This window comes from Balearica regulorum, chromosome 2, assembly GCF_011004875.1.
Source record: "Balearica regulorum gibbericeps isolate bBalReg1 chromosome 2, bBalReg1.pri, whole genome shotgun sequence".
NCBI lineage: Eukaryota > Metazoa > Chordata > Aves > Gruiformes > Gruidae > Balearica > Balearica regulorum.
In genome coordinates this window covers 37,022,877-37,040,345 of record NC_046185.1, presented here as the reverse complement: position 1 = coordinate 37,040,345, position 17,469 = coordinate 37,022,877, and the positions used below count along the sequence as shown (strand labels likewise).

The following is a 17,469-nucleotide window of genomic DNA, read 5'->3' as shown; positions in this document are numbered from 1 at the left end:
CCATAGAAGATAGGATAATTTATAATAAATAGACCTATCTTTATCATGCTAGTAAAGGTGATGATTTATGACATCCTCCATCCTACTGTATGGCAATTTTTGTTTCGTAGTTGTTGTTTACACCTTTCCCCACAGAACAGCTGATTCTGTGGATTTATCCGTAACAATTTCCCAGTGAAATGTACTTACCCATTGCAACTTTTAGGGCAACTTTTCTGCAGTTATACATAATGGAGTTTGTTTCTCATTCAGCTGAACAGACACTTTTTCACTTATTTACAACTGATGCTGTTGCTGCCAATACATGTCATGGCCATGAGGCACCACCGGCCCTGCCTGTCCCTGCCCACCCCATGGGGCCTTCACCTCCCTGCCTACAGCCCAGGACCCATTCCAGCCCATGGCACTCCCCCCAACCTGCCCAGGGCCCAGGACCCCATTCCAGCCTCCCGGGGCTCCCCCCCACCTGCCCAGGGCCCAGGACCCCATTCCAGCCCCCCAGGGCTCCCCCGGCCCTGCCAGGCCATGGGCCCAGCTGAGGCCTGCCCTGCCACTCCCTGCCATGGCCGGCAGGGCTCATGCTGTGCCCTGAAAATGTGGTTATAGGTGTTGCTTGAAACACAGGAGGATTTCATTTGCAGATACATAAAAATTACATTAGTGAACATAGGAAACACATGCCAACACTCAGACATTTTGCTTTATCTCTTTCCCAGCTCTATTCCATGAAAAGCTGAATATGTAATTCAATATTGTAATAAAGGCCTACTTTTGGGAGAGAAAACCATGCAAAGAAATGTGGAACAGTCTTACAAATAGTTGCAATGTTAAGATAAATGCCTCTGACCAGGGGTCAACAGAGTTTTAAATGTAGGAGATAATGGAAACATAATCTGGTGCCATATGATACTTCAGCATAATGTATTTTTCATTTCAGATCCTTTCTCTCTCTTTACACCCTGAAATGTTTGGTATACTTTTGTCCAAATTTTAACATGTCTATAATCTAAAGACACTTTACCAGCTAGGGAAGAGGTAAGATTCTAGGAGCTTTCAGTAAAACAGAAAAACATGAAGGTGGGGTAGCCTGAGCAGGTGACCAATTGGTGGATGATGCTATATATGTGCTACATGGGTTCTGCCATCCCCATCCTGCAGCTCTGGGGAGGGGATTTAGGGGATGTCGTTTGCTCAGAACCACTCTGCTTTTAAAGGAGATGCTAAGGAGAGCTAGGAATTTTATAAAAGCGCATTATAGAATTGAATAAAAGAGCAGAGACAGGAAAATGTCTTTTCAGGATATCCTCTTTTCTGTAGCTTGGAAGTCTTTTGCACTGTCTTTCTGTTTAACACCACCACCACCACAGTAAGTGGTTTTTCCAAACAGTATTCATGTTTTTCTTTAGGTGTAAGTTAAGTTTCCAGATATGCAGCAGGACACTAAACACGAATAACAGCATTTTCGGTCTGGAAGTTTTTCTATGATGTTAACATTCAGTGTTGAATTCTTCTCCTGCAAAGGAAAGTGTATGGGCAGAAAACAAGGGAGATTATGCCACGACCTCCTTGTAGAGTTTTTCCAAATCTTCTGTCCAAGAGGCATTGTTTGCTCTTCGCCATAAGCCATGGAAAGCACCTCTGATTTTGGAGGGAAATTATCTGGAGGCTGCGTTAGTCTAAGAAACCTGTGACCCTCAGTCTCAGAGTATCTATTACTAAGAGCTTATGATCAGAGCTGCCTACACAAGTAACCCTTACAATGGCAAGATTCTGCGGGAACAAATGCAGGCTAATAGCTTCATTCCTACTAGAGTAAAACTCTAGGAAATACATTAATCATTGTGATGTTAATAGATCATAATGATATCTTCAAGAATAATATGTTTTGGATAGTTTTTAAAGTATTAAGAAATAAAAAGGATTTGTAAAATTTAATAGATGTAGAGCTGGTTATGATTAGCCTTTTTTTCCAGGAGGCTTTTCCTGTAAAACTGCTTTATTGTGGTTATAAACCTTCTGTCAAAATTTCTTAAATTACATGTAGAACTACACATATTTTGCAAATGCAATACCATTGTAAATAGAGGCTTTGGAAAATTATCATTATTCACTGTCTGCAGCCCTGTGTTTAGAGTTTTGTAGTCTTCTAAAAAACTAATAGGCAGCCTGAATGATATTTTCAGGAACAATTGAAAATTGTTGACAGTGCTAAAAATTTGAAATTCCTTATTCTAAAGCAATAACTGTTTCACATAGTGAGGTAGAGGATGTAGCATTTAAGATGCCTGCATTTAGACTTTAAAATCAGCCATATGGGACAGAAGGGGTCCCTCTGGAAAAATATTCGTTTAACTCCTGATAAATTACTCATTTTTGCTTGTTTATTTTAAAGGACAACATACACAGGAATGTATTCATGGCAGATGAATTAGCTCCTATATTATGAGTGTGCAGTGTGGTTAGTGTGAAACATTTACACCACCCAGCTCATCAGAAACCAGTCAGATCATTTGTTTCATTCCAGCTGTGCTCTTTACATTTACATGGGGCCTGGGACAGAGGGGATTTCAAATCTCTCTTTTCTCATAAATAAAGTTGCACTTCTTTTCCAAATCCTGACTGTTTTAATCTGTTTCATTAACAAAACAAAAACAAAACCACAAAATGATGTCTAAATCAGTTTTTATTTCTGCTGAAGCAATGACCACTGAAATAATTGGAAGACTTCTCCCCAGTTCAAAGGTCAACCTGTAACTATAGCCAAACCAGCTCTTTTTAATGCCACTATTCATTTCTGGTCCTGAACATAACACAAAAAGTTCAGAAATAACCAGAAATAGAAAAATGTTTTCTGTCAATCCAACTATTTGAAAATCTTCACTGATTCATTCATTTTACAAGTCAAACGCTCTGTGATATTTTGGTTTCACTTAGTTCAGCTCACTTCTCCCTCTTTAAACAATAGCTGTACCTCTTTAAACAAATATTAAAATGTATTTGACACAGCACTTGTTAGCGTCTAACATTTCTGGGTCCTGAATATGGGAAAGACATCAATAAACTAGAGTGATTTCAGCAGAGGGACATCAAGACGGTTGGGCTCGGAGCCCTTGCCCTGTGTGAAGAGGCTGTGGGAGCTGGGTTGTTCAGTGTGGACCAGAGACAGCTTTGATCTAACAGCAGCCCCCCAGCACTTACAGGAAGGTCACTGAGAAGATGGAGCCCCATTCCATGTGTGGCAGGAGGACAAGAGACAATGGACATAAATGGAAACAAAAGACATTCAGACTGGATATAAGGAAAAACAAATTTCACCCTCAGAACAGTCAAGCAGTGGAACAGGGCCCCAGAGCATTTGGGCAGTGTCCATCCTGGGGGGTTTTCAAGGCTTGACTTGGTAAAGCTCTGAGCAGCCTGGTCTGACCTCACAGCTGAGCTTGCTAAGGACAAAGAAGTGGATTCTCTATATGTTGGTCTAAGCATTCCTGAATCGGGTCATTGACACAGTTTATGAGACACCTTTCATATAAGAACATCTCATCTACATTTAGGAAAAAAACATCCAGTAAAGCAAGCATTGATGGTTTCCCCACAATAATCACTGTAAACTGCCTCCCAAATTCCTTCCTTCGCAAAATGAAGAAAAGCAGTACAGTTCTGTCCTTTGCCTTTCTATCTCCTTTCCGTTATCTGGAAGTGATTTCTGATACATTCTGGTTCTTTCCATTCCTGATCCATTCTGTATTATTTAGAAGTTTCTATCTATCTTTCCATTCCTGTCTTCCCTCGCTGTGCATAATGTACAGTCAGGTGCTGGGACATAAGGTTGACTGCCTGCTCCATCACTGCTAGAGAAAATAATTCAGTATGCGCCCTGTCAGGCATCTTAGTACCATCTTGGCTCATAAGCAGGCTTACAATTAACTATCTATAAAGATAGAAGATATCTATATCATTCATAAAGATTATATAAAATTCTGTCTCTTCATTGCTAAATAGGAACTTTGCTTAATAAGAAGTGCATTGGAAATAAAAATATCTGTGCTTGAATGTATTCAGCCTCCACTTCCGTGCTTTAAAACTGATCTCTCATCTACAGAAGCCAGGACTGTGAAATTGAAGTACCTGTATGTGCACTTGAAAGATGAAGAAAGTCTTTCCGCAGGCATTTTCACTTGGAAAATCAAGGTGCATTTATATGTCCTACCCTTTCAAAATGTTTTCTGAGATAAAGTTATTCACAGAATAATTTCAACAAGTCATTCTCCAGTCTCTTAGATCTCAGACTGAAGATTATTTTCAAACAGCTCTTTGAGAACAGATTTCCAGAACTCAGGCTTAGAGAGTTGGTATTCCTTGGACAGGTAAGCTGTATATGGTATATTCTGTCCTTGAACAGGGAAGCGTGGCTCTAATTTCCGGGTTTTTTGATAGGAATATTAATTTTCAGATGAAATTTAGTATCAAGATGCTTTGTACATTTCGGCCTTTCCTCATGTGCCAGTGATGGTTTGCTTATTTTGAAATATTCAGCAAAGATCTTAAAGTGTCCTTGCACCAGGGATTCATTGAAAAGCCTGTTGGAGTTTGTTTTAAGGAGGTGAGAAGTCCTGCTGAATCCAGCAGACATATTTATTTTGCACAGCAGAACACATGTATCAGGGTCAAAGTAAGGACTTGGACACCTGATTTGGCAGTAAACTCCATCAGTTGTATTCCTTGCTCATATTTACTGCTATTCCTGTGCAAAACTATTTTCACCTAGTAGGACGTGGCTCCCATAACACTCCTGCCATGGGACTGACGCCACGTGGAGATAACTTTCAGAGTTTCCCCATGGTGGGTCAGTGGCATGTCACCCCAGGAATCCTCTCCCAAGCATAGGCAGGTGTGTGCTTGAGTGGGGACTGTGGGACAGTGAGGTGACGGGAGGCGAAGGGACTGGAAGGATTCCTGTGAAAGCAGACACAAGTCCCCCACCTTCCTGGGCTGGGGCTGTACCTTGTGCCCCCCAGGTAACGCAGCTGGGGGAACACCAGGGGCCTCCGGATTACAAAGATGGATAGCAGGGGTGAGGTGCTTCTCGGCAGTGCCTCGAGTCAGTGCAACTTCCTCGCTGACTAGTCTTTATGGAAAAGGATATGAAGCATCTGGTTTTTGTAACAGATTGTTTTGTTTGGTCTGACTGTCTGTTTACTATTATTAGTAGGCTGGTTTCTCTATAGTACAGGTTTGTCAGGGAGGAACTTATTTAGAAACACATTTCTGGGTCTGTCAAGGAGCTTTTACATGTATATCAGTGAAGGTAAAATTTTTACTATACCAGCACTGGAAAAGCTGCTTGACAAAGAGAAGCAACCTAGTAAGGAAGATCTTGCTTAAAAAGTGGTACTCAGGACCTGATCCATGGAGTCTATCTTAGTAGCCCTATTAAGTTCAGTGTGAACGTACTGAGAGTAAAACTCATTTGAATATAATGGTACTACTGGGAAAAAAAAATAAAAAAAAATTATTAGGCTTGGTCTCCAGACCCGGAAGTGAAGGAGAAGGTCAGTAGATACCATATGCAGTCCACAGTGGATCTACGTGCACACTTACTGTGCACGTAAGCACACAAAGTACTGATGCTGGGAATAAGTTCACTTTCTGCTCTTAATAATTGAGTAAGTTTTTCAAAAGCACTTACAGGAACTGCCCAACTCTCCTGGTTAGCCAGGGGATGGCACCTACCTTAATTCCTGTGGTGTTTGTGAGAAGTCCATCCTTCTGCGTTCTAGCTAAACTACATCTGAGATCCTCTCCTAGGAGTACAGGTGCTCTGTTTACATACATACACTTATATAGATTCATACTGCCCATTCCTCACACTTCAGTCCTTACATAGACTCCTCTGGTCCCCGTGAGCTCCTGCTGCTTGCCCTTGTGCAGTCAGCGAGGAGAGCTGCCAGAGCAGCTGTACAGTAGGCTCAGCTTCCACCCAAGACCACCCACCCATATGACCGCACAAGCTACCTTAACCTCTCCCTCTTATAACAGAGGTGTGTACATTACTATGAGGAAACGGGCGTGTTCTCTCTCTTCTTCTATATACGTAGATCCATACATATTCTGTGCTAAAGATGCTGTGTTCATATTCAAGCTAATCACGTCCATTTATTTAGGAAAACAAACTGTTTACCAAATAAAAAAATCAAAAATCTATCTTTCAAAGAGAGTTGCAGACCTTTGAGGGGAAGTAAACATATCTAAGAAGGAACCTTTTTAAACTGAAAGAGTTCTCTATCTAAAAGAGACATGAAAAGCTATGCTCTTGCACAGTTTCTAAAGCCAATGGATTTAAATAGGAACTTAAAGAAATGTGCAAACTGTGTCGCTGTTGTTCACCTCTGTGATATGATCTCCCAACTCAAGACTACTTACTGGATCACTGAATCGTCAGTGTGTTATTGTATGGTATGTTTTCATAATGCCCCACACTGCTGAAGTGAGCAGGGATATAGCAAAGATATGTGGTTTTAAAATGGAATTTTAAAATTACCTGAAATTCCTTCATACACAGAGTTTACTCTTTATATTTGAAAAAATACTTGGAGTATTTTAGCAATTATATTACCTGCTAGCTGGAAAGCCACTTTCTTTAAAGACAAAAAAAATCTGATATCAGAAGCCTGTTTGGAGCCTAGTGCACATCTAATTATCTTTCTCAGTCTTAATTATTTAGCAAGTGCTAATAAACTACACGTATCATGACACTCATGTTTAATAAGCATATAAATTTAATTGATTTTTTTCCCTCTCTTTGAAGACTAACAGACACGGAATTCAATCACAAGGCAATGGCATTATAACTTCCAATATAACATCAGGTTTTAATAAGCCTCCTGTTTGCTGCACACATGTGCTTAAGACTGCCTGGAAACCAAATCAGTAGAGAAAAGGGATTACTTTAGATTACTTTGAAATGTGCATTGTTTGAAATGGCCTCTGGTGACCAGCTTTCATGAATGGCTGATTTTACTTGTGGGGCACGTCATCTGGCTCAATTATACCAGGCTCTTTTGTATGACAAGTGCACTTCTCGGCTCTGTTGAAATATGAAATTCTAAAACAAAGTAAATCAGATGGTGAGAAATAAATTTAAGTAACTGTATATTATTAGAAGTTTGTCACTTAGCAGTAGGCACTCTTCTTAGTGAAAAATATGCGGGAATTTTCTTTTTAAACTTTCTCAGATTGGAAGTTAATATTAATATATTATTTTTCATTTTCTTTAATGTTTTGTTCAACTATATTAACAGCATACTTTCTTTTTCTCAAAGACAGATCATTTCTTCTACAGTTTTTTATTTTTAAAATGTTATTGGAGTATGTTGTTTTACTCTGACATATGAAGTGTTGGAAACTTTTACCTACTAAGAATATCCCTTAACCTCCACAAAGTTATAAAAGTGGGTTAGCAAGTGTGCGTTATACTTTCAAGTCACTGCAGGCTTTTTCCTTTCCTGTCTGTAACTGTTTGCAAAATTACAATGTAAAAACGTAATACAAGGTTATGATTCTCCCTGCCTGCAATTACTTTAAATTATAGTTACTTTAAATTAATCTACCCGGAGGCACTGATGATACATCATTATAATACACAGATTACATTTGGAAGATGAGCAGATAACTGATTGATTAGTAAAGTGTGTTGGAAATCCAATAGATAGTGATTCGATTAGACCCAGATAGGAACACATTCTTTGTGTTCACTGTAAATCCTATACTTTACAACTAAGATTAGGGGATTAACCTTTAAGAAGTGATGGTAGGTCTTGCTTTTTCCTGACTTCTTCTGTACTGTAAATGTGTTTCCCATGGCTGCAAGCTCGATATTCCCACAGGAAACTGACCCACAGATTTACGCGGTCGTGCCTGGTAGTCTGAGATTGCAGTGTTTGCCTTTTAAATAGGAGACAGAAGTGTAAGATGTGAGAAGAGCATTAACGTTACTAAACTTAAACCAGTCATCTGTCAACAGCTTTTTCCACTTAAGTGCTTCACTGTATTAGTGAAATTGAGAGTTGTTATTGTTGTTGTAGGGTGTTACAACCCTCTAGCCGTCAAGGTAATATGATTTAAGGAGAGATGTGAGACTTCTGAACCACTTGGTTGCTTTGATGCAGATGAACATCTCGCCTCCCTGATCTTTTATTATGTAATTTCAATCTGTCTGGAAAATCTTTATGCAATTAATAATCTCATTAAATTACTAATTTTGTTGGGTCTTTAACCGCACACCTGCTATGATTCAGAGTATGTGGGCCTTCGAGAGGTCCATCCACCCTTTGACATGAACATCAAAGATTCACAAAAGCTGTATGTGTGTGGCTGAGAAAACCTCTTTCACTCCCTTTCACCTTGGAGTTTCCATGTATGCAAAACGTTTGTGACTACAGCAGCATTGCTAAATGGACACATTTCACTTTAAAGCAAAGAACTGAAAATGGTAGGCATAAACCACTGAATCTGACCTTCATAGGGGCACTGGTGGGTGAAGCCACCTCTGGTTAACATGATGCCAATGACAGCGATTTCTGGCACTGCAGGCAGACTGGCAGGTTTTTGAAATTATGCTGATTAGATGCCCACCAATGTGACCAACCTGTAAAGTCATATTGGAAATTACAAAAAGCTGTCAATAGCAGAATCCCTACTCTGCTTTTTATGAATGATGAGAATCCTTCTTGTTGTCCTTTTTGCCTTTCTACTTTTCTTTTGGAGAATCTGATTTTAAGGAAACAGAGAACACTGGGGTCATATTTCCTGTGAAAAACATTCATCAAAGCTAAAACTGCCAGCAGGTCATAGGTAAAATACATAGCAAGATAATGCTTCTCTGCTTGGGATAAGGAAGGAAATCTCATTTTTTTGTGGTGATTGATATCTGAGGTTTTGGTTGTTTGAGATGCTTTATCCATTTATTTATCAGAGAAACCTATAAGAAGAAATTATCCAAAATGGTCTTTTAAAGAAAAGAAATGAGGCAACTTATCACTTGCAATGACAAGGCCTTCTGCTTCTTTTCCATGCTTTTGATATATTTTTGTGCAAGTTCCTAGCACTTGTCAGCAAATCTCAAAAATGTCCTAAGTAGCAAAATGTTCATTTGTGGACTATATCTTAATTATATACAACTATGTCAATTTTTGGAGGCAGGAAAACCTAAGTACAGAGAAATAATCAGTAGGATACTGGATAATAACGAGGAACAAAATACTTAACCACAAAATTGCTGCTACATTAGGAGTTTCTTGATTTAGGATCCCTGTTGTTCCTTACATTCTCAATTCACTGGGCATATTTATTGCTAATATCAAGGGAAAAGAAACCAGAATTCTTATTCTCAAGCTCCACAATCACAGTCCACATTATTACTAGTATTATTATTATTATTATTATTACTGCTGTTTCCTTTATTGGCCAGAGTTGATCTATTTTTGTTTCTAAAGAAAGGCCACTAGAACAGCAGGCCTTAACCTATAACTTTGGATGATGTGCTGTCCCCGTTGCTCATGCTCAAAAGAAAACACCAACACTTTGGTGTAGAGAAGACAGAGTTGTTTGCTCTTTGTTACCACTTGATCATGAATTGTGGATGTGGGGCATTGCATAGCCCATGGTATTGGGGACGGACATATGTCCAGTGTCCTTACTCATTACCCCCACATTTGATTTCAGATTTACAAACAAGAAAGAAATCTATTTATGTAAGCCAGATTCCCTATGCAAGGATGTGTTGAAGCCACATTTGCCAAATATTAAATATGAAGAAGTCAATACATCTTTAAAGCTTATAATGGAGTATATTTATGGATACTCAGTGCCCTGTTTCATAAATAAAGTATGTGATTCTGGACAGATTTTTATTGGCCAGACACAAAATGGCACTTTAAGTGAACATAGTAAAAAATGTGGACATGAAAACAAAGTGGATTTTCGAAGGGAAAATGCTCTTTTTTGAAAACTGGCTGGTTTGTGTTCCAAATTAAGCACTTTCAGCCAACGCACTGAAAAATCTTAAACACTTCTTGGCCAAAATGAATATAAAATCTACGAACAGTTTCAAAAGATACTATTCTACCTTTTGCTTTTCTTCTTGGTCACTGAAAGATATTCTCTTAAGAGACCTAGAAATAAAGTCCTTCTAGTTTTTATTCCACATCACAAGAAGTGGCACTGTAGCCCTTCTTTGCAGTTCCCTGCCAATGTAATTCAAGTTTCACGGGTAATTAATTCTCCATGCCAACGGGTCCTTGAACTGCCTGTTATAATACTAGCAGCATAGAACCAACTAAGGAGCCAAGTTTTCAGATTTTATCCCATGAAAGGTGAGTACAAACTATGAATTTGTGCTCCTATGAAAACAAAGAATGCCTGAAAGAAAAAAATTACATTCAGATTAAGAAAAATAGATTTCTATAGCTTCATTTATTTACTATGTTTCAGTTGTCATAGATATGTTCTATAGCAAAAATATAATTTAAATTTTCCAAATAGCATATATAGAAGCTATGATCAGCACTTGTTTAGTTGGCTAGAGAAAAGCATTTTATAGTACCGTCTTGATTTCTGAACATTGCACAAAAAACTTTATTTCCCCATGTGAATTTGAAAATGTTCCTTTTGGAATTTCTCCTATTTTTGTCTATTTCTCAAGACAAATTACAGTGTCTGTAGGGGCACTTGTAGACTACTAGCCAGTAACCAACACAAAAATTGCAGCCTTGTCTTCCCTGTCAAGCCTGTATTTTGACAGTTTTCTTTACTTCATTTCCTTCTAGAACTGGAAAACAGGCTGTAAAAGGACAAGTTGTCAAAGATCACCTTTTAATAAAGATTTGTCCTATGCAAAACTGCAATAGTTATGAGCAACAAAAGGTGGCATTACTGTGCTCTTGTGCAAGAACTATTCAATGAAACTTGGATCAATAATTTTATAGGCATTGATCAATCCTGATTTTTACCTTTATTCATCAAGAGGAAAAAGTTAGAGCTGGAAAAGAAACCCTTCATGGTCTTTTTCCTAGAAAAGACTTGCCTAACTTGCTAAAACAAAAGGATTTTTTAAAAACTAACTAATATAGCCCAAAGAGGGTAAAATGAAGAATACTTGTCAATGTTCATTTGGATTAGCGTAACTTTTATTAGCACCGAGGTGTAATTGTCAGGAACTTGCAGTTTCGTACTGTGGGGGATTATTCAAACACGTTGGTGCCAATGTTTGCTCAGTGCAGTCAGGATGACTGCGCTTTCTGGGTCAACATTGTCTGAAAAAGTTTGCTGTACGGTACAACTGAGGTAAGAAACTAAACATTGAGTCTCACTTCACGTAGCCTTTCGTGCTTTGTGAGGTCAGTCAAAGTTTTGCTATTTAAAGATCAGGCATTTAGAGAAAATGTATTTCTGCTTTTGCACCAAGAGCATGTGGTGTCTGGTGTCTGTCAGAAGAAGGCTGACTTCTCCGGTAACCCTGGTCTTCGGGGCTTTGTCAGCTTTTATGTGACTTAGAACAAATACATGGAAATTGAAGTATTTTTAAAAGTCAGTCCAGACTAATTACAGGCTTCCAGTCTACTTATCTGAATGTTGTATAATCACCGAAATGGCGTTTAACATTAAATGCCAATCCTCTGTATTGGCTTTGCAGTGCTCTAATGTTAGTCGGAGGCTGGACTGTTTGTTGGTGCAGAGACAATGAAAGACAGGATTTCTCTGCAACAGACACTTGGATTTTCCTTTTAAAGACGTTCACACTCTTCTGGTGTAATTACAGCCTGCCAGAGTGAGGAGCATGAAACTGTTTAGCTTGCGAAGCTTAAAATAAAAGGTGTATGTGAAAACAAGAACACGATCCTTTTTCTAGCAGTCCAGCACCAAGTCCCATCCGCTCCCTCTCCTATGGCTTCTTCCCCTGAAATTTAGAGCACCTTCCTATTAACGCATTTTTAGGTGAGTGATGGGGCCCTTTTTGTCTGCTGTGTTGCTCTCATTAAATTATTTCTGCTTATTAATCTGCTTGCAGTTAATGTTGCATGTCTGAATATGAAGTCTCAGGTGTGGGTGCACGGATCTTCTTGTGAATTATGCTCCAGTCTAATTATATAATGTGCACCCCGGTTCCCATGTGTGCCTCCTCTTGGGCACACCTCTTGAATCTTCTTGGGCTTGGGTGGTTTTTGTAGGGGTTTTTTATTGACCAATGTCACCGGGCTTTATCCACGGTCCCAAAATAAAGCCCAAAGGAACATATGTGGCAGGTCAGTACCCTGGAGGGAGCAGGCACGACTCTGTGGTTTCTTTCTCACCCCCTTCCTTTTTGCTCCCCAGATATCCCCTCCCTTCCCTTGTGTAACAGGAGGGTTTTGCAGAGCTTCAGTCAGTAATGCCAAAAATGTTAAAGTGTAAGTGGCTACCCATTCCTCCCCGGGCCAATCAGTCATTTTCAGTCGCGGGTTTAAATCTGCTGCAGCAAAGCCAAGCCTCTGTGCTTGCATCAGGTCTTACAAAAGCAAGGCTGTTTGACTGACAGGCACGGAGAGGGGGTTCTGATAACGTACTGAGCCGACTCTGGAAGCGGAGTATCAAGGACAAGGCTGTGCCAGAGGTACTGTGCATTATGGATGAGGCACTCAGGTCCGTCGTTGATTGATTGAGGGACAGTTACGCTCTTTCACAATGCTGGGTAAGATCATCTGGACTGTCACTTAATATGAGCTTTCTTGTCAGTGCGAAGACGACTTTTCACATAGTGATCCAATGCAGATTGCAAATGACAGCCACGCTCTCCTCTCTGCTTTGTAAGGGTTTAGTCGCTCGTGCAGGTGAGTTAACCTAAAATAGCTTTATCTCTTGCCAGGTGCTGTATGCTGGACATACTCTTATTCTCAGAATCTCAGGCTGACTATAACTGTTGGAAAAGCACCTGTGTTTGATGACATAATATGTATGCCCTTTAGCAGTCAAGGTGCCATCTAACTGCTGCATAGGTGTGGTACTAAATTCAGGAGGTGAGCTGAGGAGAATGCAAATTTTTTCTACTCTTTTCTTTCAGGACAGAGAAAGAAGCTGTAACGAACAGTTCTGGAGACTTTGAAGCGCAGCCACAGTGCTGAGGTCTTTGACTGACAAGCCTTCTGCTTTCTCCTTACAGGGCTCCTCCTACAGATGTTCTGAACACGTCTGCATCTCAGCAATTTTTTACTGTGCCCAGGTACTGAATATAAGGAACATGCTGCACAAAAAGAAGCGTGGGGTGTAGAACGAGCGTTGTGAGGAATATACCAGAAGTCATGCCTATACAGCATGCAGGCAGTGGCATGACTTCAAGCAAAAATTGTTTGAGAAAGTGTAGTTGCAGAATGACCGAGTTTATTCTTAGAAAATGACAGAATAAAGCTCTTATTCAACAATATGGCTTATAATCATGTTAAATGGTATGTGTCAGGCTTGACTTCCCCAAGCGTCATCCTTTCACTGTGTGACTGGGAGTTTATTGCTTGAACAGAATTTCTTTTCCTCCCTACAGGTCTTGAAAACTAGAGCTCAGGCACTTCTGGATCGGTCTTTTCATTGAAATACTGGAACTACTATGAAGTCTTCTTGGTTTGCACTCATCTTGGCAGTGCTCGGTATTGAATTGCTAACAAGTCACTGTTCCACCATTAAGTCCCCGAGGTTCAGAGGACGCGTGCAGCAGGAGCGAAAAAATATCAGACCAAATATCATCCTTGTGCTCACAGATGATCAAGATGTGGAGCTAGGTGAGAAACAATTGTTATTTGCTACTTCATTTCATCACATGTCTTTCAGTGATTTCTGCCAAGCAGAAAGTATTTTAAATTGAAAGTATTTTAAATTTGAAAGATGTTCAGGGACTGTTTATCAGGGAGTGTAGTGACAGGACAAGGGGTAATGGGTTTAAGCTGAAGGAGGGTCAATTTAGATGATTAGATGTTAGAAAGAAATTCTTTACTGTGAGAGTGGTGAGGCACTGGAACAGGTTGCCCAGAGAGGCTGTGGATGCCCCATCCCTGGAAGTGTTTAAGACCAGGTTGGATGGGGCTTTGGGCAACCTGGTCTAGTGGAGGGTGTCCCTGCCCATGGCAGGGGGGTTGGAACTAGATGATCTTTAAGGTCCCTTCCAACCCAAACCATTCTATGATTCTATGAAATTGAGAGGAGTTAACTGGTCCTGGAACAATATCAGAGTGTGGGACAAGTATGGAAAATGAGTTAGCAAATATTATTTAATATCATTCATCACATTTAATTACAGACTTTAGGAAATATATGCTTATCAAAATCTGCCACGGAAAGCTTTAATCACCACCATAAAAGGATTTAATAATACATGCAAGGACATACAGGTAAAAAACTTGCTTCAAAAGCCCTTTTTCACTTTGTGACTTTCTGCAGCATTTAAAAATTTGAGCCTTATGAGGTTAACCTTTCCCTCAGTGCTGTATACAGGAGTATCTATATTCTCCACATATTTGTGACATGTATGTATGTCATCTGACATGTTTATGCACACAGACAAACTGGTCTGGTTTCAGGACATAAGCTTAGTACTTCTACGAATTATTCAAGTGTTTAAAATTCATCTTCATTAAAGCTATGCTATATGCATAAAAATAGGATAGTTTTGCTTTCACAAGTATACTAAATATCTGACCACAACCTGGACATACCAGCCAGAAGTGTTTTTCACATATTTTTCTTAGGATGGAAAAAGTTAAAACACTTGGATGATGTTCCAGGAGGCCTTTGAATGTTTTCCATTAAGTAAGTTAGAAAGATATTAATGGTAGTTATGCATATAACTGATTTTTTGGTTCACTGCCCAAAGTGAAAAATCAAGGAGAGAAAGAGGATCATTTTAGGTTACCCCCAAGCAAATATTTTAGTTTTGGGGGTGGGAGGTGAGATCAAAAAGGTGAAAAAATGGCAAATCAATTTGAAATGAAATCTTGCATTCTTAGTGTTTTTTAATGAAAGACGTGTTTTTAATAAAAGTATAGTGAATTTCTAAACAAAATGCCATATGACATTGAAAAATCAAAATGCTTCATTCCAGAAAACTTATAACAAAATAGTTCATTTGTTCTAAAATCACATACTTTCAGCCAGAAAGTTGTAGACAAAAAGTGGTCTAGATCTAAAAGCAATTCTTTAGTTGTTAGCACTTTTGTATTTGTCATGATGCAATTATAATTTAGACAGTCTTTCAGGGTTGTGAGAACATAATTAATAAACTATATTTCATGACTGAGAGTTAGTGCTTTTATGCAGCAGATCTCCAAGACCAGGCCCTTAAATCTGAGCACATCTTATCTTTTTTATTTCTCACTCCTTCAAATGTCTGCTCTGTTTAGCCATGCTGCATAATGAATGGCTGTTCCCAGCTCTATTTTTGGCCTAAAATACAGCTATTACAATAGGAATGCATTTCTTCTTGATAGAGTCGTTCTGAAAATTTCGTTAAAAGGGTCAAGTCATGTCTTCCTTTTGTGGTCTGAAAGAGCCTACTTTCTCCAGGGCACCAGGGAAGGTAGGTCAGCAGACACATGTCTCTGAACAACGTTACCGACTTGCTGTCTTCAGTCTTGTGAGGGGGTTTGCAAGTGGTGAAAGAGGGGGAAGGATGTGGCAAGCCACTTTGTTCATATTGTGGAGCTCCTCTCTTTGAAAACTGCTCTGGATATTTGCAGGGCGCTCTGGCTCCTATTAGCAAGCCGTTGAGCAACAGCCTGGATGTGTATGCATTCCCACTGCATTAAACGAAGACACAGGTTTCCCCTTTTCATAGATCATTTCACAGGAAACAGGATTCAGCCCCAAGACTTACTGTACTGCTATATTCACACTTCTGCTAATAAATCATTCTGCTTATTTGCAAAGTAAAGCCATACTGTTTTCCATGTGTGAATTATCCCCTTGCCTTTCAGTGATTCCTGAGAAAAATCTTAAAGTTTCCCAAAGGTCAATGGGAAATAACACTTTCTGCCACAAACAGAATAAAGCTTAGGCATTGGTATCCAAAAATCACAAGACTGAAAGTCTCTCAGTATGGATTATTTGCTATTGTATTCCCAGCACGAACATTTCTAAAAGCTGTTCTAAATGAATGCTTGAACATAAAAGCGTATAAGGTACGTTATAGACTTCAATCAGGAAGGATTTGTCTCCAGAGCATGTATAAACATTGAACCAAACTAATCAGCTGGCTGAGTGCAAATGATATACAGGGGAGTTATCCAAAGTAAAATTTGCAAGAGGCAGGGAGCTTGCATTTAGTTAGTGCTCAAAGCATAGGAGTATGCACATCTTCCTATCAATCTGCACCATCCTGAATTTTGCATTCTGGATGCGAAGAAGTTCAGCAGAGCTGCTGTCTCATTCAACTTATCAGATAAACCCCACAAATTGCTCCACAACTCCAGTCAGTTCCTATCTATGTTGGGAGGAATGTGTCGTAGAGGAAGGATATTACAGATCAGGTGGTGGATGGCAACTTAAGCAGTGTGAAGCAGCCTGGCCCACAACTCTTGAAGAAACTTGGCGAATACTTGGGTCTGGAAGCTGGGAAATGACTGGTTAAATTGTGCTTCTGTGCACTTTCTTCGTCCCACCAAGATCCTGAGGGTAGAGAAATAACTGCCCAACACTGAGGCAAATGAGCATCTTGCTCAAGGCAACGCACCAGCTCCCAGAACTGCCCAGAACTACTGCCCCCATGGAGACAACGTACTGCTGCTCTTCGGGGCTGCCCCTGGGGTCAGGTCTGTACTCTGTTCAGGCACGAGTACAGGTATTTCCAACTTTTTGCTCACTCTTTAGTCTCTTCCCCTGACCTCCAGATTCTCTATCACTTGCACACATCAGTACCTCAAACCATGATCCCCTCAATCACTTTTATATTCCTCACTGTAAATAATATCTTGCATAATGTTAGAGAGGAGTCAGAACTAATGAACACTTTGGTAGTTCCAGTGTTTCTAACCCAGAGGTCTTTGAGATGTCAGAGAAGTGGGAAAAGTTAAAAAAAAAAAAAAAAAAAAAAAAGTACAGCGCTGGGTGAAGGACTCACAGAATCATCTGAATACATTGCATCAGGCATAATTTGTCTGGTTTGCTTTCCATCTTCACTAGAACTAAAGCACTTAACGACACAGGCTGAAAAAATGGGGATATGTGCTGAGATCTGAGAAAGTCCATCACCTTCCTGGGGCCTTGTGTACAACCCATAAAAAGACAAGGTGGCTCTAGCCATCCCTTTGTGGAGGTGCCCACCTGTGATACACCTGAATGAAAATCCATAGCAACTTTAAGACTTGTTATGAAACCTTGGTTACCAAACATATTTCTTGATAAATGAGAATAGACTGAGGTGACACTGAATTTCTTGCCTGACAAAACTTGCTAACT

General features: G+C 39.7%; 1 protein-coding gene across 3 annotated transcripts in view; it reads left to right on the top strand.

Moving 5' to 3' along the window:
* The window catches only part of SULF1 (sulfatase 1), a 105,918-nt gene that overhangs the window by 24,253 nt on the left and 64,196 nt on the right, over positions 1 to 17,469 (top strand). For all 3 annotated transcript variants that reach the window (XM_075743920.1, XM_075743922.1, XM_075743921.1), the window contains exons 3-4: positions 13,193 to 13,252; positions 13,568 to 13,802. In XM_075743920.1, coding sequence (XP_075600035.1) covers positions 13,631 to 13,802 — 172 coding nt within the window. In that variant the 5' untranslated portion in view covers positions 13,193 to 13,252; positions 13,568 to 13,630. The remainder of the gene's footprint in view (positions 1 to 13,192; positions 13,253 to 13,567; positions 13,803 to 17,469) is intronic.